Source organism: Gopherus evgoodei, chromosome 11 (assembly GCF_007399415.2).
Source record: "Gopherus evgoodei ecotype Sinaloan lineage chromosome 11, rGopEvg1_v1.p, whole genome shotgun sequence".
In the NCBI taxonomy this organism is placed as follows: Eukaryota; Metazoa; Chordata; order Testudines; family Testudinidae; genus Gopherus; species Gopherus evgoodei.
The window spans coordinates 48,077,583-48,102,227 of record NC_044332.1 but is presented as its reverse complement, the minus strand read 5'-3'; the positions used below and the strand labels follow the sequence as shown (position 1 = coordinate 48,102,227).

General features: G+C 39.2%; 1 protein-coding gene across 2 annotated transcripts in view; it reads right to left on the bottom strand.

The window, feature by feature from the left end:
* Positions 1 to 4,310: 4,310 nt before the first annotated feature.
* The window catches only part of PLA2R1 (phospholipase A2 receptor 1), a 77,629-nt gene continuing 57,294 nt past the window's right edge, over positions 4,311 to 24,645 (bottom strand). For both annotated transcript variants that reach the window (XM_030580752.1, XM_030580751.1), the window contains exons 20-30: positions 21,626 to 21,768; positions 20,410 to 20,527; positions 19,267 to 19,397; positions 18,497 to 18,641; positions 16,043 to 16,281; positions 14,943 to 15,111; positions 12,812 to 12,952; positions 11,308 to 11,421; positions 10,123 to 10,299; positions 8,054 to 8,083; positions 4,311 to 7,925 (exon numbers count right to left, since the gene is read on the bottom strand). In XM_030580752.1, coding sequence (XP_030436612.1) covers positions 7,708 to 7,925; positions 8,054 to 8,083; positions 10,123 to 10,299; positions 11,308 to 11,421; positions 12,812 to 12,952; positions 14,943 to 15,111; positions 16,043 to 16,281; positions 18,497 to 18,641; positions 19,267 to 19,397; positions 20,410 to 20,527; positions 21,626 to 21,768 — 1,625 coding nt within the window. In that variant the 3' untranslated portion in view covers positions 4,311 to 7,707. The remainder of the gene's footprint in view (positions 7,926 to 8,053; positions 8,084 to 10,122; positions 10,300 to 11,307; positions 11,422 to 12,811; positions 12,953 to 14,942; positions 15,112 to 16,042; positions 16,282 to 18,496; positions 18,642 to 19,266; positions 19,398 to 20,409; positions 20,528 to 21,625; positions 21,769 to 24,645) is intronic.

Sequence of the window (24,645 nt, the reverse complement as noted above, 5' to 3'; positions counted from 1 at the left end):
GATTCTCTTACGAAGTTTTGGTCTGTGCTCAATAAAGTTTGTTATTTTCCATGTAAGTTTTTTTTTCATTCCACATGTGGTAGTTTTATGTGAAACAATAGGACCTTTGCTTTAAAAAGCACTAATGTTACTAACAATATATAACACTTTACAGCATCAACATGCTTACAAACGTATACTCATTAATTAATCATCGCCTCTCCCAAAGTGGTTAAATGTTAATACACCTATGAAGTAGTTTTAGCTCTCTGTGGTTGCAGTTCTTCCCCCTTTGAGTTCACTATTATTATTATTCCCATTTTACAGTTTGGGTAATTGAGGCAGCAGGATTAAGTGAGTTTTTTTAAGAGGAAATCAGTGCCAGAGTGGGGATGAAAAGGCAGAATTCTGTCTTGTAGCCTGGTACCTAGCAGCTAGTACTTTTAGTTCTGTGATTGTCTCAAGCTGAATGTTGCTTTAGCTGGGTGGTATAGATGCCTAGGCCCAAACAAAGCCCTCTTGGACCTCATCTCAGCATACTTAATGAAGGGAAGTGCTATTATTCTCCATAGTGGGCCTAGTGAGCCCCAGGTTATAGTACCAAGGAGAATTTCTCTCTCAGATGTGGAGAGAATGTGGATCCCTATAGACTGCACTTCAGCAAGGGGCCTTCAAAGTGGGGGCAGCCACCACATGTAGGAGATTGGCAGGGGAACTGGTCACCATTTTTCCAGGAGCGCAAATAATCTGTTTAGGCTCACCCTGGATAGTGAGCTCAGGCATGGTCTTTGATTTGGTTCATTTAAATATCTTGGCTAGAAACATTGGGAGGGCATCTGAGCCAGAATTATTTTTCTTGTGGTGATATCCAAAGCAACAAACAACATCTCTTTAAAGAAAAACATCTTTTGCTTTAGTGCTTCAGAGGAGTCTGGTGTTTTGGGGTAGGGCCTATCCACTCCCTTCCATGGATTTGTTGCATCATGTACAATACAGATATTTTCAAGTTATTAAAATGATGAAATGACTATCAAGTGTCCAATTGCAAGTTTGTTTATGGCTTCTCTGTAAAAAATATAATGAACAATAGACATTCCTTCTTCTTGACTCACTATCTCACCTTCCATGAGGCTTCTGTGTTGATCCCTAGTCTTCCTTAGCAATTTGCATTTCTCTTATATCTTGTGAATGTTCTGTTTATTGTTCGTTTGCCTGTTTTTTGGCAGCTGTGGTGGGATTGTTAAGGTTTTGTTGTCTATATACTTCCTTCCTGGCTTTCATTCTGGCCCCTTTCATGGTACATTGGAGATGTTTCCTGAATACCATTTTGGAGGACTTAGGGTCTTGGAATACCAAGTTTGTGTTTGTAGAATACTTGTGGGGAATGATGGCTGGTGGGGAGAGAGCAGGATGGGAATAGTGCTTCATCAATAGAGAAAATATGTTGTGATTTCTTACACAGGATCAACTGCAAGGGACATCCAGTGGGGTTTCTAGTCTGTTTCCCTGCAACGTTGCTGGAGTGATTTGATCATTCTGATACCATGGGTATTCAATGTAATTGCATATTTATACTGAGGGTAATTCTACAATTTATTTTGGCGGCTTGTCCTGCTGTCTGACTGTTCCTATGGTTATAAAGATTTCCCTTCTGCTTTTTCAGTCAATTACTTCTTGTTTTGGTCTTCTTGACTAATAAGTATAATTGATCCCTGTTATCTTTATAACACTGCTTTAGATAGTGATCTTAATTTTTCTTGGTTTTTGCTTTTAGCATTCTTGGCATTGTGCTGCCCAGGAACAGGTAGCTGAACACCCCATAAGGCTTCACAGTATATTTTTTTATACTAGAAAAAAATGAAGCAACTTTGTTACTGACCATAGCAAGAAGAGTGATGAGTTGGGAAGCTCATGTCTTAATAGCAAGAGTTAAAATCCATATTATTAACTAAATGTATTTATGGGACTAGATTTTGGCTGCTTATGTGTGGACACATGGGCCGGGGTAGAGGGCACATGAAATAGTTTCTCCCCTTTCCTATATGCTCCTTTAGCCAGAATCTTGGTGCTCGCATTCAATAATTGCAGAAGGTAGGTGACTGTAGATACTAAACACCTCAAAGGGGGCAAGGAGCTCATCCCCATTCCTGGCTGGAGGCCAGCGGTGGAGAGTGCTCAGTGGACTCAGGAGTTAATGCCCACGTAGGTATTCTATTTGTCTCTATTTGTCACAGGCAGAAAGTTTCCAGAAGCCACTGCTGATTTGTTGCACCTTCATCCCCCCTTTTAAAGCCGCAGTGTAATCCCTCCCCTCATGTAAACTCAAACTTTGCAAATACATTTGCATTTAAAGTAATTTCATCTGTTCTTACCATGAAATCACTTGGAAAGTGTTATCAGTCCACAGCCTGGCCCATTTGTCCTATGTGGCAGCAGCCATGTTAGATTCTTGCCCTTGAAGAAAGAACCCTTCCGGTCACATTGAATTTTAGGTACTCAGGAAGTACATCAATGGGACCAAGTAAATAACTAGTTATAGAGAGGTAAGTTCATTGGTGACAGTGGGAGATCTCTCGAAGGATTGTAGTGTAGTGTACTGCCAGTGGAACTATTAACGACTGTAAGGGTTGTATGCTTGAGCCCATACCTAATTAAGCCTCAGAATTATTTATTTATTGTATAGAGACATTCAGAGCTATTTGTAAAGTTTACATACTCCATCCAGTTGGCAGCAACTGAAGTTAGGGTTTCTGCATAAGTGGCTGATCAAGCCTTAAAGCATCAAGCTTTTTGACCCAATGTTGAAACAAATGTTAATGAAGCCTTTATGCCTGAAGCTACTGAATAGCTGGACTCCACCTTTCCTTCAGTTTACAAATCATCATCTTTGTGCTGGCTTGCTCCCTACGGATCTGCAGCCAGAGGGGGTTTTCCACGTGTATATCTCCTACTTTCTGCCTGGAAGGGGTAAGGGAATCCCTTATCTTGCCCCATGAATGGGGGGGGAGAGGGGGAGGAAGAGGGGAGAAGGAATGTTGGGCTATGGAAAAGGGCTATGTCTTTCTTTGACTATGTTGCTGGTAACTGCCAGATGGCAGAATGAGAGGCACTCTACTGGGCCCACTTCCAGTGGAGCCTTTCCAAGTTGCTGCCTCAGAGCTGGGATCTGAAGAAACATGCTCAGGAGACAGTTTTGAAAGGGTAATTTTTAATAGTCATTTCAAAATCCCCACCACATATGGTTTGGGGGGTAGTAGAGGGGATTTTCTCAGCTGCTCCTGAAGAAAATCCGTATAAAAAGGAAACCAATTACATGAGTGAATTTTTTTGACTCAAAGATGACTGCTATGTGTTGATACAATATAGTTCATTTTAGGCACAGCTATCAGACTCCATTAGTTGTCCTAATCATTGTGGAGGAGCTTAAAGTGTCATTGCCTGAATGGTTGGACACCACTATGTGTGTGCTGGCCTGCCTTGCAGACACTAGTTTTGTTAATTAGGCCTGATTTTCCTCTCCTTTAAAATGCTGTATGTCACTTGAGTTAAAGGACTTATACTAGTGCAAATATAAGAATCAGGCCTAAAATTTTACAGGCTTAGGCATTCCAGTGTAACCTCAACTCAAAAATGGTTAATACAATATAGGTGCCATGTTGGTAGCAATGTCACACACAAAAGGAGAAGCCAGGGCTCCATTTCATTTCTGTCCCTCTTTACCCACTAAGAAAGGTTGGGAGAGTATTAGGCATGCAGCTGCCATTCTTTTTCCAAAGAAAGAAGTTCCAGGACATTCCTGCATGATTGTATCAGGAGTAGGTGACGGGGCTGAAAAGAGACCTTATTCCTTTGTGCAACCATCCATGAGCAGGGCACAGTCTAACCATCATGAATTTGAAGATTTGTCGTAGTTACAATTTAATTTCTGTTCCAATGGGAGCTGTTTAGAAGACAGTTTATTTTATTTGTTAAAATTGGAGACATTCAGTAGGTTGAAAGGTTGTATTTTTTTTAAAGAGCTTGTCAAAATTAGCAGCTGCCTAACAAAAAATAACATGTTTTATTAACGCAAATACAAAGTAGTAGTAAAGGAGGAACTTTTGTTTCTATCTACTTGGGCCTTCTTGGAAATGTATATATGTTAGAATGGATTACAGAAATAAGACATGATCACTTGTATGCAATCCAGTCTGATGGAATGCTTACTTTTCCTTAATCATTACCACTAGTTACTCCATTACAGAAATATCAGAAAGTTACAGAAGAGTTAAGACACAGGAAAAAAATCCAAGAATATCAAAAGTGAGTCTCTAATTTAAAGTGAGGTAATACTCTAGAGTATCTTTTAACTCCCTTCCTCTTTTTAATTAAGTAATTAGGATCTGAATCTAGGCTGACATCAATTTCTGCTTAAAGGCAGTGGAAACTGAGGGTGTTCAGCATATTCAAGGCTCAGCTCCTTATAAATAAGCTCTGAGGAAGGATAAAATCTGCTTTCACTAGTGAAACAGAACTGAAACAAATAGTAGATGATAAAAATTGCTTTTGCATTTTTCATTTCATACATAAAGCCTTGATAAAGAAGATACTGTGCTGAGAGTCAACAAGTAAAAGAAAGAGGAATGTATACATATCTTAAAACAAATGTCATTATATTAAATAGAGCTTGTTGGAACACTTTTGACAAAACAAAACCTGCTGTTTCATCAAAGTTAAAGCATTTCACAGAGGTGTAAAGATTTGGATGTAGTTTTTGACAGCAAAATTTTTGAGGTCAAAGGTGGATGTTCCAAACAATACCAGAGAGAAGGGAATCTAAAATTTGACCTTTTCAATCCCAAATGGACATTCTGACACAATTTTGCTTCTCAATATTTTCAAATGATTTTGTTTTCAATTCAGTTTGGAACAAAAACAAATTCTGAAACCTTGGAAGTTGTCGCAAAATGAAATTGTCATCCTCCCACTGATTCTAATTATAAATTAAATTGATATATGTGCAAACATCATCCTAAGGGTTCAAACTTGCACCCATTAAAATCAGTGGCAACACTTGCATTAACTTCAAAAGGAGTAAGAGCTGACCCTGTACAATTCCTTATAAGTAGTACCCTATCTGTTTAACTTCTAAGACCAGTTAACTTTAAATGAGTTGGCTGCTCTTATGTATACCACTGCCATCTACTGGCTAGAGTAAGACCTGCCTATGTGTTTGTAATCATGGTTAGATTATGATCTCAGTTTTAAAATGAGATTACTCCTGGTTTATAGTGATGTAAAGGAGATCAGAATCAGGCCATAAGTTTCATGGGGCTGGCCTATCAAGTTAGTTATACTGCCCCCCATACTACTAACAGCTAATGGAGGTTTCACTGTGGCTCAGGAAGAGACCTATGTTTTTGTACCAGAAGGTTGAGAGTCTTGTTGCTGAATGTGCAGAGTGTAGTCGGACAATCATTATGTCAGTATGTGACTGTGTGGGTGTGTTGTGGATTTTATTAACATGGATTTATAAGATTGTCATGGACAGGAAGGAAAAAAAATTCAGCTAAGGGCTAAATTCAGCCCTGGTTTGTGCTGGCAGAGCTTGAGAGGTGGAAAATCCAACCGTGTGAGGCTGGGGGAAGAGGGAACTAGCACCAGAGTGAAAAGCAACCACAGCTTCCCCTCTGGCTGACGTACCATTGATATACAGCACATGTCAAGAAAGAGATGTGGCCAGGGTGGTTAGAGATGCACGGATGCTATGCATTGGAGGCCCCAAAGGAATTAAGTCTGCCTTCAGTCAGTGGAAAGTCTAAAAACAACATGGTAGAAGAAAATCCCCTGCTCTCTTTCCCTCCAAGGGGATGGGCTGGCAGAGCAAAGTGCAATGTACACCTCCCTGCACCAGCTCTGGTGAATCCACACAAGCACAAGGAATGAATTTGCAGCTGGTGAAATAGGTGTGATTTAATTGGCTCAAACACAATTTTGGAGGAAAAAACTACAGAAGAGCATTTTGTGCACTATTTTAACTTTCCAACTGGAATAACAGTGAAACAAATTGTCAATATCAGTATGAATCAGAATGAAAATGTGTTCACCAAATTTTCAGATTAGGAATAATACAAAATGCCTGTGATCCAAGAAAAGCAAGTTAAAGGAAGAACAGAAAACACAATCAACGCTTATAGTCCTGGGCTAGTGCTAATTGTAATTATGAGAATTAGGTGGTGTCACAGTAATTCCTTATGTAAGAGATAAGTAAAGGAAGTTTTTATCATAGCTTGAGTGAAACTGATCATAATCAGTTTCTTCATACAGACACCAACTAAAAAAACAGGATCAAAGCAAGGTGCTTAGTTTGTTGCAGAAACCCCCCACCCCACCCCCACCAAGTATGTTATCTCAAAGTTTAATCTTTAACAGGTAACTTGGAGTAACTCCTGTTATTATACTAACAATGTGAAGAAGTCAAAGTCTGTACACCATGGCAAGTTTTAAGTATTTCAATTTAACAATAAGATAGGAATGGTGGACTGAACTGGTCAATTCTGACACTCCAAATTCCCTCCCCACCCATAATTTTATATTTGCAAAACAAACAAATTAAACCAAATAACAAAAAACTAACCCCAGCCCAACCAACCAAAGAACCCCTAAACAAAACAGGCAAGCAAAACCACCAAGAATGGCTCTACTTCCCCACATGCTGGAAATCTACATGGGGTAGTCCTATGTCTGAAAAATGATACTAATGTCATTCTCTTTGCACAAAACTGGGTATTGAGCAAAAGATTCTTGTAGTAATTTGATTATGTTTTAAGTTTCCTGAAATCAGGGCAAAAATTTAATGTTAATTATGGCCAGATTTTGCCTCTTGTGTAAAATAAAATGCAACAAACAACAAAATACACAGAAGGAACAAAGCTAAGTGAAAAATCTCTGCTGCCTTCAGGCCTCAGGGTTTCTGTTGAATTGTCCCATGTAGCATGAGAGGATTTGAAGGTCCTGAGATCTGTGGGCCTATCCTGAGGATCTTCAGGCAAATGGAGAATTCTAGGTTCTCTCACAAGGGAAAGACTCACTGATTCTCCAAGGGCTGGTCACTTAAACTGTATTGAATCAAAATCAAATTAGAACAAGTTTCCATCGCAGGGCTTGCTCTGTACCACCGAAGTCAATGGGAGATTTACTATTGACTTCAGTGGGAGCAGGATTGTGTACTTGAATCTGTGCGAACAGAAGAGGCAAACATCCTGGTTTTTGCATCATTACAGAGAGTGATAATCCTTGAACAATCCATCCCTAGCAGAGCTTCAAAGAAAATCTGTTCTTAATCAGCAAACCTATTTTCCACAGGGGTTTCCAGGAATGGAATGCAAACCTACCCAAGTTAATGCTGATGGGCTGATGCTGCGAATACCATGTGTTTCCTGGTTCTAACCCCTCTGTGCCCATTTGTGCTCCCTAAAAATCTGCAGATGACTTATTGGAGAGAATTGCAGAGAAGCTACCATGGGAGCAGAGGGAGGGGACATACAGCTGCTACTTAGGTTTCACTCCCCTTCTTTTTGACAGATACTTGCTCCTTTGAATGGCTTTTCCACTCTTCATTTTGTCCATTGCAAAAGACTGAGGTATGATTTGGTCCTAGATAGTAACTAGTTCATAAAATGAACTATTCTGTAGAGTTTCTTTGTATTATATGTATTAAATGCAATTATTTTAGTCCTTCTTGCACCACTAATTTTCACTAGTTCTCTCAAGATCAGAAATGAGGATGCTTTCTTCCGCAGCTAGATCTTCAGAGTTCATTTGTGAATAATCTGAATTTCTGAACCATCGAACTCTGTTGAAGAGATGGTTGTTCTGTTTGTACAGGCACCACAGAAATGTAGAAATAGTAGCCACCATCACAAGTGTCACCATTACAGCTAGAGCTACGATACCACTGTTTGATGCTAAAAAGGAAGAAGAAGAAAAGTTCTATAACAATGAAAGAAAATAATATCATAAAAATAGATGCAGAAAACATTTTAGTTTCAGTATTTCTGATAAAAATATAAATGTATCACATAGCAGAAATTACCTTTTACAGTTTGCGCTGTTGCAAAGATATCTGAAACAGAATTTAGAGTTAGCATGAAAATTGTTCAGACAACTTATAAAAGTTAACATACATGCTTTATTATAAAGTTGCTACTTGTGGGGGAGGGGACATACTTTAAACAATAATGGGCCATCCCTGATTTAACTTTATTGATGTCAATGGGAGTTACAACAGACTCTGATAAATATGGCCTGATGCATCATTTGAAATTCTCTCACTTACCAAAGTGCATGTGAGATAAGCGTGGTCTGAACATGAAGGAGCTAAAGTTCAGGAATGCTCAGTTATGGTTTGATCTGCTTCTGCAGAAGTCACCTGATTTTTGCCACGGGTTTCAATGGAGGCAGTGGGCCTCTACTGGGTGAGAGCTGTCAAGCTCTAATACTTTGAAGTCTTTTCTATTCGTACAGTGGTCTTTTGGTTAAGGAATCAGCCTGGGAATAAGAAGATCTGAATTCTATTCCTGGTTCTCCCACAGATTTTCTGGGTGACTGTGGCCAAGTCCTTCTCTATAGGGGGGAAATAACATTTACATACCTCTAGGGAAATTGTGAGGCACATACTATACTACTGAGTGACATAGAAAAGTCTATGCATAAATACTTGGATACAACTTTCAGTCATCCACTGGATCTATATAAGAATTGTAGCAGCATGGAAATCAAAGATCTAATTTTTCTATCTGCCACCTGTCTTATGAGCCAGTTGTTTCATGAGGAGAAAACTTAGAAGATTCTACTGCTTTTCCCAAAATATATTTGGTACAATTTAACGTTGGGGACTCTTTTTTTTTTTGGCACAAGAGAACCTTGCAAAATTATCACAGAACTTTACCATTCCCATCGCAGCAGCCTTGGTGATTATGAAAAAGGTAGTGATATTTACTCAAAAAAAAAAAAAGAAATTCTCACCGTGGACAAGTAGGGGAGCATTGTTACACAGGCCTGGTTTAAGACTAACTAGCAGAGCTAATGCTGATTTTAGTGTTTTTAGGTGGGCCTGCAAAATAATTTTTTTAATCCACGAAATGTAATGATTCCTGTCCCCTGTGACTATAGAGTAGCACTATATGTCAGGCAGACTTGGTACTTCGAGGAAGGTCAGTCAGCTAATTCTTTAGGATGCTCTATATTTCATTTCATGTATAAAAGGAGAGTGAGAATCTCTTATTGTACAAATCGTGACTATTGTCTGTGAAGTTTCCGACACTCTACAGTGTTTCAAAGAACAATTATATGACTAAGCTAAGAGTTTGGGGGGTATTGGAGGCTTTTGTGCACACTCTGGTGAACATTAGCCCTTATATAGTAGCACTTTATGCCACTTCTTTAGTAGATTGTTAAGTAAGTAAGTAATTATTAAATATCCCTATTTTACAGGGGGGAAGACAGGTTAAGTGACTTGATTATGGCCACAATCAGGGAGCTGGCTTCTGTTCAGTCCACTATCCTAGGCTGCTTTTCACATTATTTAGCAAGCTGCCCTTGTGGCTGGAGGCCACATAGTCTGCTCAGCAGAGGAGCCGACTCAGCAGCCTGGAAAGCAGCTACAGCAGCTCTAACACCATCAGTAGCAGTGCCCATTGTCCCGCAACTACAAACTGGTCTGCATCCCCATCACAATAAGGTGACCACAACTAAGGATTTTATGGGTCCTACAGGCCAATTCTGAATGGCATTAGGGAGGACCAGAAATAAAGAATCATCTTTAGGAAAAAAACATCAGTGATAAAATTGCAAACTTTGAAGTTAGTTCACTTCTTCAAAGCTATATCCATGAATAAAAAGGGGGAAAAAAATCTATAAAAAATGAAATATCCATTATAGACTACAAAAATCAAGTGAGGCATGTGACTACAGGCTTAATGGATGCAAAGTCCAGTTGTGAAGAGGATTGCAGACATATGGAAAACTGAAGATGCAACGGCATTAAAGGCCCTTAACTGAACACCATTTCAGAGGAAGGCTAAAGTAAGGAAAAGGGGAAACCAGGGGCATATAAAACAATGTTATACGGAGATGGTTACTTTCTTTCACATAAACACATACCTGTATCCATTTTACATACAAATCCCTTTTTCTCGCTGCAGGGAGATAATTGCCATACTCCATCTGTGGTCCTCAAAGCAACACAAAAATTCCCTTTGAGATGATCTAAGTCAGGTTCCCTGATGCCCCAGTTTGAATAATTTAAGGGAGAACCATCAATCCATGTTACTGTGTCATCTAAGGGCAAAAATATTTAAGCAATGTGAGGTCTGTGTAATTTGTCTTTAAATACTTGCTGAACAGGAAAGAATGAGAGGACAACTAAATAGGGGGATTCTGAAGAGCCCACTCCCCAAAAATATGGGCAAAATTATCTTCTCTGAGCCCTCGTCCAGACTAACCTGCGGCATCGGCGGGTTAAAATCGATTGCTCGGGGATCGATATATCGCGTCTAGTCTGGACGCGGTGTATCGATCCCCGAGCGCGCTTACATCGATTCCGGAACTCCATCAATCCGAACGGAGTTCCGGAATCGACACGGAGAGCCGCGGACATCGATGCGGCGCCGTCCAGACTGGTGAGTACCTCGATTTTAGAAATTCGACTTCAGCTACGTTATTCTCGTAGCTGAAATTGCGTATCTAAAATCGATTTTAATTCCTAGTCTGGACGTGGCCTGATATGCACTGCTGGAGCTTCTTTTGTTCCCTCCATCTCCAATTCAGGAAAGCATTCCTATTCAGGAAACCACTTGCGTGTCTCCTGAATATGGATGGATGTTAGCACGTTCTTGTGTGTTTTCCTAGATCAGAGCCTCAGAGAGGTAGCCTACCTGCCAGGAGCAGACTGCATATGGTCCCATTGAGAAACCTGTCTCTCACAGCAAAAACAGTGTCATCCATTATGAGCAGTTAAGATGTGGGCAATGAAACTGGGTGTCTCTCTGCACTGTGAAGCAGAAGGGAATCTGCTCTGCAGTGATCACCCATCCTGCCCCGGCAAGGAGCCAGCCATTGAGCCAGCCTGTGAGCCAGCCATTATAGTGGGTCACAAGCCAGATTGTTCCAACCAAACAGGCTACAAACAGGCTCTAACCGCTACAGAGATAGAACTTTGTATTTCCAGTGCATCCTAAACTGACAAAGACAGCTGATATAAACAAGTTGAGTGTTCTGGTATGTGGTTGTCAACATTAAAATAAGAAATGTAACTGTACCATCATATTAATATATTCCATTACTTACTGTCCACAACAAACTTGTTCAACCAAATCCTTTGGACAGAACCACCATAATGGTGCAATTCTTCCAGAACAAAAGCATTTTCATCTTCCTCTTTAATAGTTAAAAGATTAGATCCTGTAGATGAAACATATATACCAAGTTTCTTCATTGTTGATCATGTTCAGAACATAATTAAACTCTATTCATCTAGCCTTCCACAGTGGGAAATCATCTCCTCCCGCTGTAATTGCAATTCACTCTTCACAAGATAACTACATGCAACCCCATGCTCAGGATGTCGCTAAACCTCCGACTGCCAGAAGCTGGGACTGGACTACAGGGGATGGATCACTCAATAATTGCCCTGTTCTGTTCATTCCCTCTGAAGCATCTGGCATTGGTCATTGTTGGAAGATAGGATACTGGACTAGATGGGTCATTGGTCTGACCCAATATGGCCCTTCTTACTGTATATACACTCGTTCATAAGCCGAATATTTTTGGTAAAAAAGTGACGCATCAGAGAGCAGGGATTGGCTTATAAATGGGTCCACACCAAAATTTGATGATTTTAAGGAATGGAATAATTGAATTGAATATCTAATACACTGTCATTTTGTTTACCTGGAACATCTGCAGGCATGGAGCCCCTCAGCTCCCTGTGGCTTCGGTTTGCCTTTCTCAGCCAATGGGAACTGTGGGAATTGGCGCGCTGGCAGTGGCAAACCGTGGACACTGGGAGCTGAGGGGCTCCGTGCCTGTGAACGCTCCAAGTAAACAAAACATCCAGGCCCACTAGCGGCTTACCCTAACAGGCCGAGAGCCAAAGTTTGCCAACCCCTGAAATATAGGGTCGGCTCATGAAAGGGTCATACAGTTTTTGCTATTTTCATCTAACCATCTTGGGGAGTTGGCTTATAAACAAACGGACTAATGAATGAGTATATACAGTATTTTTCAGTGGAGCCTTAGGAAGGTAGTTTTCCAACACTCAAAGCAATTCAGTAGGAGTTGGGCACCTAACTCTCTTAGGCACCTTTGAAAATTCCAGCCTGTCTCTTTAAACAAAATATTTTTGTTTCATTCTCACACACCACATGGAAGTTACATTTCCCACTCATGGGCTTTTGCTACAGAAGAAATAACATCTGTTGCATGGTGTCAAAACTTAATATTGCGCTTCAAAAGTTCAACATTATACATAGTTATCTTAGAGATTTTAAATTATGGTTACACTATATAACTTCTAAATTTACAATGCTGGTATAAATCTGAAACTGTCAGACTGTTGTGAAACTGTGATCACAGGATCTTTACAGTAATCTGAAGAGACAATCATTGAATTTTATACAAATGCAAAGAAAAAACTTATATCTTGATGTATTTTAGAACATTTGTTAGTTGTTTTAGTTAGTTACAATATCATCTTCTCTCCCATATAAAACAGGCCACTATTTAAATAATTTATTTAAAATGTTCAGAAGAATACATGATATTTATTGCTGTAAGATAACTAATAGATTACCTTGCTTTTTGCAAAATTCATATGCTGTATCAAAACTTGTACTCTCAAAAACTGTGGAAAACCTGTAGCAATTGCTTCTAAATTTTATCCAGGTGACATTTTTTTCTGAGCATAAGCCTTTGTATTCAATTAGTTTCTTTTCTGTGATAGAAATAACATTGTAGGTTTAATGGAGTAACACAATATATAATAAACATCCCACAAATCATTTTAGAATAATACTAGCAATAATTTTACACTTGAGAAGCATACATGTAAACTGGTAATCTTTTTACTGTATTATGGCATGGAAAATCTTTATTTATTGTAAAAATTATAAAAAAAAAATGGAAACTTGACTCACTGATAGTTAAGATCTATTTTTTCTTTTTTTTTGCAGGAATAAGCTAAATTGAAGTAAACTATTCCTAAACCCAAATAAGATACAATTAAGGGATACAGCCACATAATAAATACAATCATTGTGACTGATCCTGCTGCCGTTCCTCACCCTAGATGCCATCTGGTGAGAAATTAGCTCAATATATATATTTTTAAATGGACAATAGATCTCACGCTACACCCATTGAAGTCAATAGGAGTCAATGGCAGCGGGATTGGGCCCTTGGATAGGGTAATGTGGTCCTGTGTTGAAAAAACATTTAAAGGACACTGCTTAGTACTGCAAAAGACTCAGCAGAGACAGTAACTTTAATTAAATTAAAAACGGTTAGTTACTTTTGATGCATCATTTTAAGTAGATCACCAGTGTTGTTAAATATGTCCTTCTTTGCTAGGCAGTACAATATCATTTATGATTAAAGTAAGAGAATGAAAACAGGATCTCGGTTTTTGGTCTTATTCAAAAACCCTCTTACACAGTAAATTGTCTGGAACTCTATTTACCTCAGGGCTAAGATATCCATGGAAGGATTTTAAACTGTGGTTTGGATCCAGGAAATCTAGACAAGAGTCTACTCATTTCTAACTGATGACCACCAAATCATCCATGCTCTGTGAATTTTATTAAAGTGTATTATACTTCATGCTAAATCTAGTCTTAATCCAAGAGATCTAACATTTCTCATTAGTTTTTTCCAGTTAGAAGAAGGTGTTTTCCTTCTTCCCATTGAACCCAAAGTCCATTTTTTTTTAAATAGCTTCACACCAACTTTTAGGCACCTAAGAATCACTAGGATTCACAAAGCCTGAGTTAAGCCTCTATACAATGAATGGGGAGAAACTGGCACCTAAGAATGGGATTCAAAAAAGCCAACATACTAGGTGGCTACTCATCTCAGCTAGCCAATGGATGCCAAGGTGTGCTAAGCTCTGCCCTTCTAATGGAGTTAGGTGCCTAAGTGTGGGCTGCAGGGAGGTGGCTCAACATGCTTCGGATTCTCAGTCATGGGGCCAGACAGATGCGAGTATGAGAAAGACTCTGTGACCTGGTAGTTAGAGCACTCACTTGGGAGGTGGGAGACCCAGGACTCAGTCCCCTTGAGCCACAATGGAACAGCGTCAACAGGAGAGACTGGGAACACCACATCAGAACATCCAATAGCTTAATGCTCAAAAGAAGCTCCCAAAAGATGGGACATCACTGTTCAAATCCCTCCGCCTCAGGGGGTCTCCCACATCCCAAGTGAGTATGATAGCAATGGTAATGAGGTGTAGGCTGATGCTGTTCATTTTGTGTGAGCTGGCCGACGACGGCTTGAGCCGATAGATGAGCTCTGAGCACGCTGACTAGATCGGGCCTGCAGGTAAGTTAGGCATAGGAACACTTATCTTCCTCCACTTAGTGCACAACTCTGGGGCTTAGGCATCTGGGACATCTGACATAGGCTGACGTGCACATTGCCAGAGGCAGAAGAGTAGGTGCCTAGGGAACTTTTACTGCTGTAATTTAAGCACAGAGTTTGGTGGCACCTGAGCAGTTTTGTGAATCCACTGGGGCTTGATTCTGGGATTTAGTCACCTAAAGCAGTTTATGTCCTTTTGTGACTCTAGCCCTAAATATTTATATATTTTATAATATTATAATAATCAGTGTGAACCAACATACTTCTGTTCACATGCTTCCATAGCCAATGTGCAAAACTAAATTAGTTGCTGCAGAGATTTAATATAAAATTAAACAATGACTTACCAGTTGGCACATGACAAACTGCTCCTTGTAGAAGTCTTTCACAGTTAGCACCTTTCCACTGCCCATTGATATCAATATAAACACAGCTGCCCAGTGACTGTGACTCCTCGTCTCCCCAAAAGGTAAACAAAGACTTGGTACCATCTGACCACTCAAAGTTAAGCCCATTCTGCCAAAATAAATTTAGGATTATTTCTCTTTATGTGTTACTGTAACATAAGTGGCTTCTTCTTTTGGGTTGATATCCTTTCCGTGGGCTGGCAAATCTGGCTTTTCCTCCTCCAAGGCAGCTTCCTAACTAAACCATGTAGACATTCCCAAGGACCATTACTATGTAATTCCGCAAGAGCCTCATAAAATATGTGGGAGCTGCGGAGCCAGCACTCTGGGTGGAGGCAGTGTGCAGAGCTGCCTAGCTGTGCCTCCACCTAGAAACAGCAGGGACAGGTTGCCACATGTGGGAAACCTTTCCCACTCCCCAATCCCCTGCCCCAAGCCCCCTCCTATATCCAAACTCCCTCCCAGAGCCTGCGCCCCAACTCCCTCCTCCTCAGTTAACTGGAATTATTCACTTACCAGCACCTCCCATTTCCCCAACATGCTGGCTAAAAAAACTTTTACTGTACTAAAGGAACCATTGTGGCAGCTGACCATAAATAAAGTAGTTATCTGGAGCATAAGTGTACCAAGAATGAAGCCAAAGCCACTTCAATGGTCAGCTTACAAAAGGCTTTTGCCTGTGAATATTCTTCTTTCTGCCTTTAAGCTTCCTTTCAGTGCTGGGACTCTAGCATCATACCAGCATCATATCATGCAGTGGTGACACCACACTGATTACAATTTACTTTAATGAAGCTTATATGTTGTGTTACAACTATAGATAAGCCCAAGATGCATAGCTGGGTTTGGCTTCAGGATCTGAACTTCTCCCAAGTACAGGGGTATTCAGCTTGAGGTTTTTGCTGCAAGCTCATCTCCATTTACAAATCCACCAATTTCAAGTGAATATGCATTTCTTTTTTTTTTAACAGCTTATTACCTTGTTACTGTAAAAATGAATCTACAATATCATGTTCATATGCACAGACTCCATTACGTACATCTGAGGTAGAGAGTCCAATCCAGTGGGTGTATCCTAGTCTGTTTACAATGACAGTGAGGAAGGCTTGGTGATAATGGTCCGTAATGCTGACCAATTCAGTTCCATTTGCCATGCAAGTTTTTAAAGCAGCAAACCAAGTCATATTCCCATGTATTAGTTTATATGTTCTGTTTCCATATTCTAATGTATCTGGTACTGGATACATCTCAGATGCATCTATGGCATGTTTGGACGTATCTGCAACAAACAGAAAGAAAAAGACAAAATATCCAGTATTTTCAGTATCAAACATTTTCCTTTAACAGACAATGTTTAATAAAATAACAGTTCTCAAAGCAGAATGGCTATCCTTAAAAACAAATGTAAAAATTCCAAATCTGTTAGTTCTTCTAGGAACATCCCTGAGACCATGTCAACACAGCAAACACACACACATGACTCTTGTTTGAAATCACAGCAAGGCCAAAGATTGAATTTGTGTGGAAAATGAATCGATTCAGTACACAGAGAGGAAGGCTCTCTCTCAACTCTCAAACTTTGAATTTCAACAAGAATTCAAAGGGGAACTAATGCCAGTGGGTCTCAATCCCAGGGTAAGTACCCATAAAGCACTATATACACAGAAACATGCACCAGCTCAGTGATGCTGTTTTACAGTGATGTTTTGAGTGTAACCTTAGAGGGTCTCATTACACACCTGTTTACTGTGGATCTCCTTGATCTCCCACTGGACTGAGGAGCTGGAGTAATCCAAAGGTGTGCTTATCTGCTTATCATGCTAATAAGAGCCTGGTTTTGAATTGTAAAAAATACATATTTTGCACAGTGAGTAATGTACATATTCAACTGTGAGGTCTACCTTTTCAAGGGGATAAAATTGTGCATGAGTCTCAGAGTCAAAGATGAATGCACACAGTACAAAGACTATGGGATGACTTCAGAAATTAGCTGTAAAGAGCGTCACATATCCTATGCAGTATCTCACTGATTCTGGCAAATGGATAGAACAGTAACAGAACCAGATGAGAGGGAGGAAAAAAGATCAGTTGCACAAAGCTTTAAAACACTTCTGAGCCAAATCAGTTGGGAGGAAGAATTTAAAATCAGAATTGGGAATTACTCAAGAACTCTTTATTGGATACCCACTATCAAGGAAGAAGGCCCTACTGGTAAAAAAAATACCAATATGTTTAGAGGGGAAGTGAAGGCAGCTATAAAAATAGCAAAAATGTTATAACTTGCCAAGTATGATCATCTTGTTTATATTTTTGTATCACCTTTGTATGGTGAGGTATATCTGTATTTTCAAACTTGTGCTGTGTTTCTGTGACGTCCCCAGAAAGATTAGCATCAGCAGTGCCTAGCCTGTTCGATGGCCCTTCAAGGGTAATCAACTGTACAATGAACCCACTACAAGGAACCTGGGAATACACTTCATGAGTCAGCAAGGCATTTGGTATCCTTATGGACAGAATACTAAGGCTTTTCCATGCCATGTGCTGGGCAGTTTGTGTTTGGGACAAAGGAAATACAAGCCACATGGCAAAAGAATATAAAGGGCAGCTGCATCATCTCCATTTTGTCTTCACTCCTGCTTCTTCTCTCTGGAGTAACTTTTCTACAAACGAAGCTCTGAACAAATGACTAAATGACCCATCCCAAGTGAGAAAAGCTCTCTGTAGCTCTAAAGTTGGTTCAATAAAAGATACTACCTCAGCCACCTTGTCTCTATGATAAAAATAACATGGGACACATTAAATGGATTAAAAGCTGGCTAAAATATAGGTCTCAAAAAGTAATTGTAAATGGGGAATCAAATGGCAGTGTTGCTAATGGGGGCCCTAATTTTTAAATCAAGATGGAATTGTTTTCTAAAAGATACACTCTAGGAATTATTTTGCAGAAGTTCTATGCCTGTGTTATACAGAAGGTCAGACTAGAAGATTACAATGGTTCCTGCTGGCCTTGGAATCCATGGAAAAAACCCAACTATATTAGGTCTTCTAGTCTATCTTCCTGTCTGTGTGGATTGTTCTCTACAGCACTTTTTCCTAAAGTTTTCTATAATCCAGTTTTACAGGTCTCATACTGAATCTCATTGTCAGTAGTTTTTTCTGATGGTTAGTCTAAATTTCATACCATTACTCCAAGTTATGCATCACCCCAAATACCTGTTCCCCTCCATGATCTAAGATATACATTGTGTAGCCAGAAGAAAAAAACAAAAATAATACTCTTGGTATTGCTCATGTAACAATGCTGATTTATCCAAAATGCTACAGATAATTTGTAGTTTTAGGCTGTTGACATGAAACCATGTAAGAGGTAATTTACATTCCATGGTTTATAAAGAATTTATACAACATAACACAGCTGAGAGAGAAGAGAGTGAGTAAGTTAATTAACAATGGAGAGGGCTGAGGGCGAGAGTAAAACAGAAACAAATCCTTACCTTGAGCCTTTTGGCAGATAAAACCATACTTTTTCTGACAGCTTTCTAAGTACCATTTTCCCGTAAAATGAAAATTAGGGTTATTTGATACCAACGTACACAATGGAACTTGTTCTTGAATATTAGCACTGTTATATCTCTGACCCTGTAATAAACATATATCATGATAATGAATAAACACTGCCTAATAACCAACTCTTAACAGATTAAAATAAAAATTACAAGAGAAAGCATGCCGAAGATTAACCAGCTGACAGTCACTAAACATGAACAGTGCAATGTACAATATCATAATTAAAAATTGAAACATCATAATGAAAATGTTGCATAATTCAGTTGAAAGAATGTGAAATCAGAACTAACTAAATATTTCTCTATGCATAAAGCAATACATTGCACAGTACACTTCATGATAATTTTGATTCCCCAATCTCTTTGGAGCAGATTTTAAAAACTCATTACCACTTGTTATGCCCCCAATTTTGTGCCTGTAAATAGCTGTAGGAGTAAATGATTCAATGTGTGTGTCTACTCCAAATAGCTGGATGTCTACAGAGGACCATTTAATTGGACCTATGAAACTGTACCCCCCATTATTAGCACATGCAAAAGTAAGCCCAGGTTGAGCCCCTATCAAAAATCAGGCCCTATCCTTTTTAAAAAATCATTGATTACTATGTACAAAACAACACCTCCCCACAATTTAATAAATCATTGATTATTATGTACAAAACAACACTTCCCCACAAAACACATTTCATAAAACTTACATGAACTACATCAACTGGAGACCAATTGGAATATACCTTCGGATGTTCATTCACCCATTTTCCATAATCATCACTCTGCAGACCTATCCAAACACTAGTCCTCTGTCCAAACAGATTCATTGTTATGAAAGCTGCAAAAGGAAAGAATGAATTTTAACGCATACAGTATTGTAAGTCATTTGGGCAACTCTCTCTTTATAGCCACAATTAGCACATTAAAACAAAGGATAAACTTAATCATCAGCCAAGCCATTTCATTGGTATTGTCCTTATTAGAAAGAAAGAGCACTAGCAGCATTTCATTTCCATCTAATCTTAAATTTACTGGTACTGATTGACTTCAGTGGGGTCAGGATCTAGACCGTTATCTAATTAGGGTTGAAGAGGTTCCCAAAGCTGTTGGAACAATTTTAGTTTTTTGATGTGACTGTTTCACTGAACATGCATTTCTCCATGATAGTTAAAAATTAGACTGTGTAACAGAGCTTGAAGGCTAGATTTTTAGTTCAACTAAAAAAACCAACCAACCAACAAAAAAAAACTTTACACACATGACAAATTTTAACCTGGGACTTTTTTGAACAGGGAACATAAAAAGTGCCAAGTGCACAGGTGTTTGTTACTCTGACCAGTCCAAACTAGAGTCTATAAAAAAACCAATCTAATATAGTACAGATAAGACCCAATGCACTACATTCATGCAACAAGGATACTAGCTTTTCATCATTATTACCATTATTTTTAATTAGGTAGATTTTATAATATTACAATGTTGTTTTCCTAATATAGGAATTTTATAAAGCAATCTTTAAAAATGTATCCCTCTATCTTTGGCATTTCTAATTCATGCATCACCTTTGTATGTAAGCACAAAGTGTTGTGCAAACAATAACTAATCCTCAAAATACACTTTTTGAGGAACACAAGGAAATATTATCCCTGTTTCATAGTTTGAGAAACTGAGGAATGGAGATTTTAAAGAGATTGTTCGAAGTCACTTGAAAGAGTTAGTAGCATAGCCAGGATTGGAATGTGAGTGTTCTTAATACCTGGTTTTGTAATTAAGATTATGCTTTACTTCTTAATAGAATAAATAAAATGTCATCTTTATTATAATACAATACAGTATTATCAGTAAAGTACCTTGTTCTACTTCATTTTCAATAGAAGCTAGTGACCCATCCTGTTCACTGCAGAAAGACTGGGCAGAATACCAGTTCGTCAGATGGTCTGGATCCTTTGGAATTTGTATCAAAAAGCACTATTCCCAAAAGCAAAAAATGTTTACTTTTTTACATTTTAAAATGAGTTTGGTGATTGTTAAAGGTGCTGTATTGACAGCCCTGAAGACTATAGTCTTCTGATTACCCACAGTATAGGTACAACAAAGGCAATGGCCTGCCATTGTGTTTGAACCCTAAGCAAGAATGACAATTATTTCAAAAGGAGGCAGGGCACTGTCCATGCTCTTTCAGTATCTAGGCCTCTCTGCCAAGACTGTCAACAAGAGTGAAAAATCAAGATCAGCTGGGTCATGAATACTGTGATGTGGACAACTGCCCAACAGGAACTGAGCTGAAGCCATCAAATCAGTTCAAACAGGTCACTGAAAAGTAAACATTTATTTACGTAAACACATCTCTTCTACATTCTTGGTATTAATTTTCAGTCACAAGCGATCAGGGCTAGATTCAAACCAGTTTAAAAGGTGAAATGTTCCTTGGGCCAAATTTACCCCTGAAGCCAGTGGAGTTTAACGAGGGATGAGAGTCTGGCTACCTATCTGTGCCGGGGTTACAGAATACACAAGTTTAATATAAACCGAAAGAAAATTTTATCACTGTAACTCTAGTGTGTGAATAGACTTAGGTTTATAATCTTTCCTGAACATTATTGTAACAACATGTATAGGAATGTGACAATTTCTGAAGGAAAAATACAGGGCTCCATTTAGCACAGACTTCTTGTCATATTTGAATCACACTCCTAGGCAATAAAAGCCTTCTTAGTGCATATGTTTTAATTCGGCCATGGGGTATGGAACAGGCTAAGGCCCCAATCCTTCAGACACTAAATATATGTGACACAAAAACACGAGTAACTTCGCACACAAGCACTTGCATTTTACTCAACGAAGTCAAAACATTCTGTAACTTAAATGAGACTACTTGTGTATAGAAGTACTGGTTAGCATAATCATTTGCAGAATTGGGGCCTATATTTATATGCCTAAAAAGCCTGTTGTCAAAAGGGAAAACAGTATCTTCAGTAATCTGTAATATCCTTAAATATCCTTAAAACTCACTATCATAAATTTATAATGGGTTTTGAACAAACAAACAAAAAAATTTTTTTTTACCTTGAATCCAAAGTACAACCATCCTTTGGGACATTCTCCTTGCTGGTTCTGGTCTTTTAGAATTTCTCTCTCTATTGTCCATACAGTTTTACGCTTACAAATAGAAGGAAGAGAAATGGTACAGTTTTCATCACCCCAGAGTCCTGTGAAAAATAATTATAGAAATGTTAATACATTCATGTTGGAAAAGTTGCTATGTACATCAATTTGATGACTAAATATTACTGTTTCTCAGATGTTATTGTTAATATTGCTATACATTTATTGGCCAAATGACACAAGGCCCTGCATTCAACTCAATGGTATTTCTCTGTATGTCTTTCTATCTTAGAGGTGGCCAAGAACTGGAATTTACATTCCGCTGGAAATACTGATATTTTCAATTTTGTTTTCATTCTGAATTGGAACAAAAATCTGAAATTTTGAGATTTGCTGTGAAATGAAAATTCAGAAGAAAATTGATTTGGGACCATTTTGAAATATTTTATTTTGATAGAGCTGAAGTGTTTTGTTTCTATCATTTTAATTCATTTATTTTTATATTATATTAAATATTAAACATATGTTAATATTAAATATACTATTTAAATATTTAAATATAATATGAACTAAACAAAAGGAATCAAAATAAAAATATTTCAGCACTCTCAAAGTGAAACATTTTGACTTATTTCTGTTGAAAAATTTTGTCAGAATCAACATGTTTCTGCTAACGATTTCAATTTCAACAAAACCGTCAATGGAAATTTTTTAACCAGCTCAAATCTGTATAACACAACAACTTTTGAAAACCACATCTGGTCAATTCCTCAAATTTCAAAACTGGAAAACCAGAAAAGTTTGATTTTCACTAAGAACAGACCCAAAGACCGCCCATTTGGTGCTGGAGGTAGAGGAAACTCCCTGTCACTCTCTGCTGCTGTCTACAAACATCACAGACAGAAGCTTACTTGAGGACTACACATTTCCCTGCTTATGTAGATTGAGCTGTACACTCCTCCCTCTCCAAATCTGGCCAGCCAGCCCCTACCTCCAGGCAGGCAAATTGCTCCTTTCACCCCACTGCTGTGCCCCTCCCCACTACAAGCTCCTTGCTGACTCTCTGGCCAGGCCCCTTCACCCTCACCTACATTTACACGTAAGCTGGATAACACACAACTTGAATTACATGAGCAATGACGTGTGCAACCCTCTAGTGGCAATTTATTGCTGAGAATTATACAACATAGAGGGGCTGATGCTCAGAGGGTCTGAGCATCAGCAGCTCCCTGGGGAGTAACAGGAGTGGAGCACCAGCTCAGTTCAGCTACTATGCTCTAAAATCTTTCTGATTGTGTTGGTAAACTGTGATGACCCATACTAGAAAATAAAAAAGAGTAAATAATCATTTCAAACTCAGCCGAAGAGTCCCGTTTTGTCTGATTTCATCTGTTCTCTTTCTTGCAAGTTCTACTAAACATCTTCACTTTTGGCCACGAGGATAGCCATGCTCTCTCTCAAAACACAGCAGTACCTTGGTTACTCCATGATGGAGCAGTGGATACTACCATAGTTGATGCAATCCATGTGCCCCTCTGATAAACAGTAATACCACCTACCTACATATTTCATCTTTGGCTGCCCCTATCGTCACTTCAAAACACTGCTTCTTACAAGGTAACAAAACTACACAACTTTGCCACTCAACCTACTCTCAACACTTAATCTATTTTGAGAAACAGCAAACATCCTTTTGATTGACACCTGGAACTTACGGTATTGTCAACTCCCAAAAGTAAGGTTCCAAAAAATCATGAGATTATTAAAAATAATACATTTTAGGTTCTTTTTAAAATTTGACTGCTTCTTTTTGAGCCTAGGGTGCACCTCGTTACATTTTTTAGCTTTTCTCCACTGCCACATGGGCTAGAAAGTTAATTTAATTTAATAAAAAAACCCAAAAGCTGTGACTCTTAAGTTACCAAATGACATCAGGAGCTGGCCATTAAGAAAAACATCCAATATCACAAGATTCATGATAAAATTGTGAGTTGGCAACACTATAATTTTGATAACTGTAGCAAAAATATAGATCCAGCCAATGATGTAAAGAGTTGACAAGAGAATAACAAAACATTGTACCAACAATCCTTAAGCAAATTGGCTAAAGAACCAAAACCAAGCTAGAGCAGTGAGTTAGTAAAGTTTTGTGTTGGAATAAATACAGTTTACAAAAGTATTAAAAACCATTACTAAATCAATCCAGCAAATTTGAGATGAACAACTGGCTGAAAACTGGCAGTGCATTAGCTTTATTGTTGTGCAAGAAAAATTTCTAATATGCACTGAAGATTCATTGTATGATTAGATTATTTATAATTTTGATATTAAAAATCTGGAACTTTAAATATTTGTTTTAGATGCTTTGAGTCAGTCTCTGGGAATATTTTCAGGTTATTTTGCCATTGCTTTGTTCCAAATAAGAGTGTCAATATCTAGAGCAGGGATGGGCAAATTTTTTGGCCCACACCTGGGTGGGAAAATTGTATGCAGGGCCATGAATGTAGGGCTGGGGCAGGGGACTGGGGTTCAGGAGGGGGTGCAGGATATGGGAGGGGGTGCAGTGTGCAGGAAGGGGCTCAGGGAAAGGGGTTGGAGTGCAGGAGGGGACGCGGTGTTCAGAAGTGGGCTCAGGGCAGGGTGTTGGGGTGCAGGAGGCGTGCGGCAGAGGGCTCAATGTAGGGGGTTAGGGGGCTCAGGCCTGTGACTACCACCCCCGAAGTTCCCATTGGCTTCCCATTCCCGGCCAATGGGAGCTGTGGGGGGCGGTGTCTGTCGGTGAGTGCAGCACATGGAGCCCTCTGCCCTGCCCCCCCGCCCTGCAGGAGCCACAAGGATGTGATACCGGCTGCTTCTGGGAGTGGCGTGGGGTCAGGCCAGGCAAGGAGGCGGCCTTAGCCCCGCTGCGCCACCGGGCTGGCAATCCTGCGGCCTGGATCTGGCCTGGGGGCTGTAGTTTGCCCTCCCTGATCTAGCGTTCA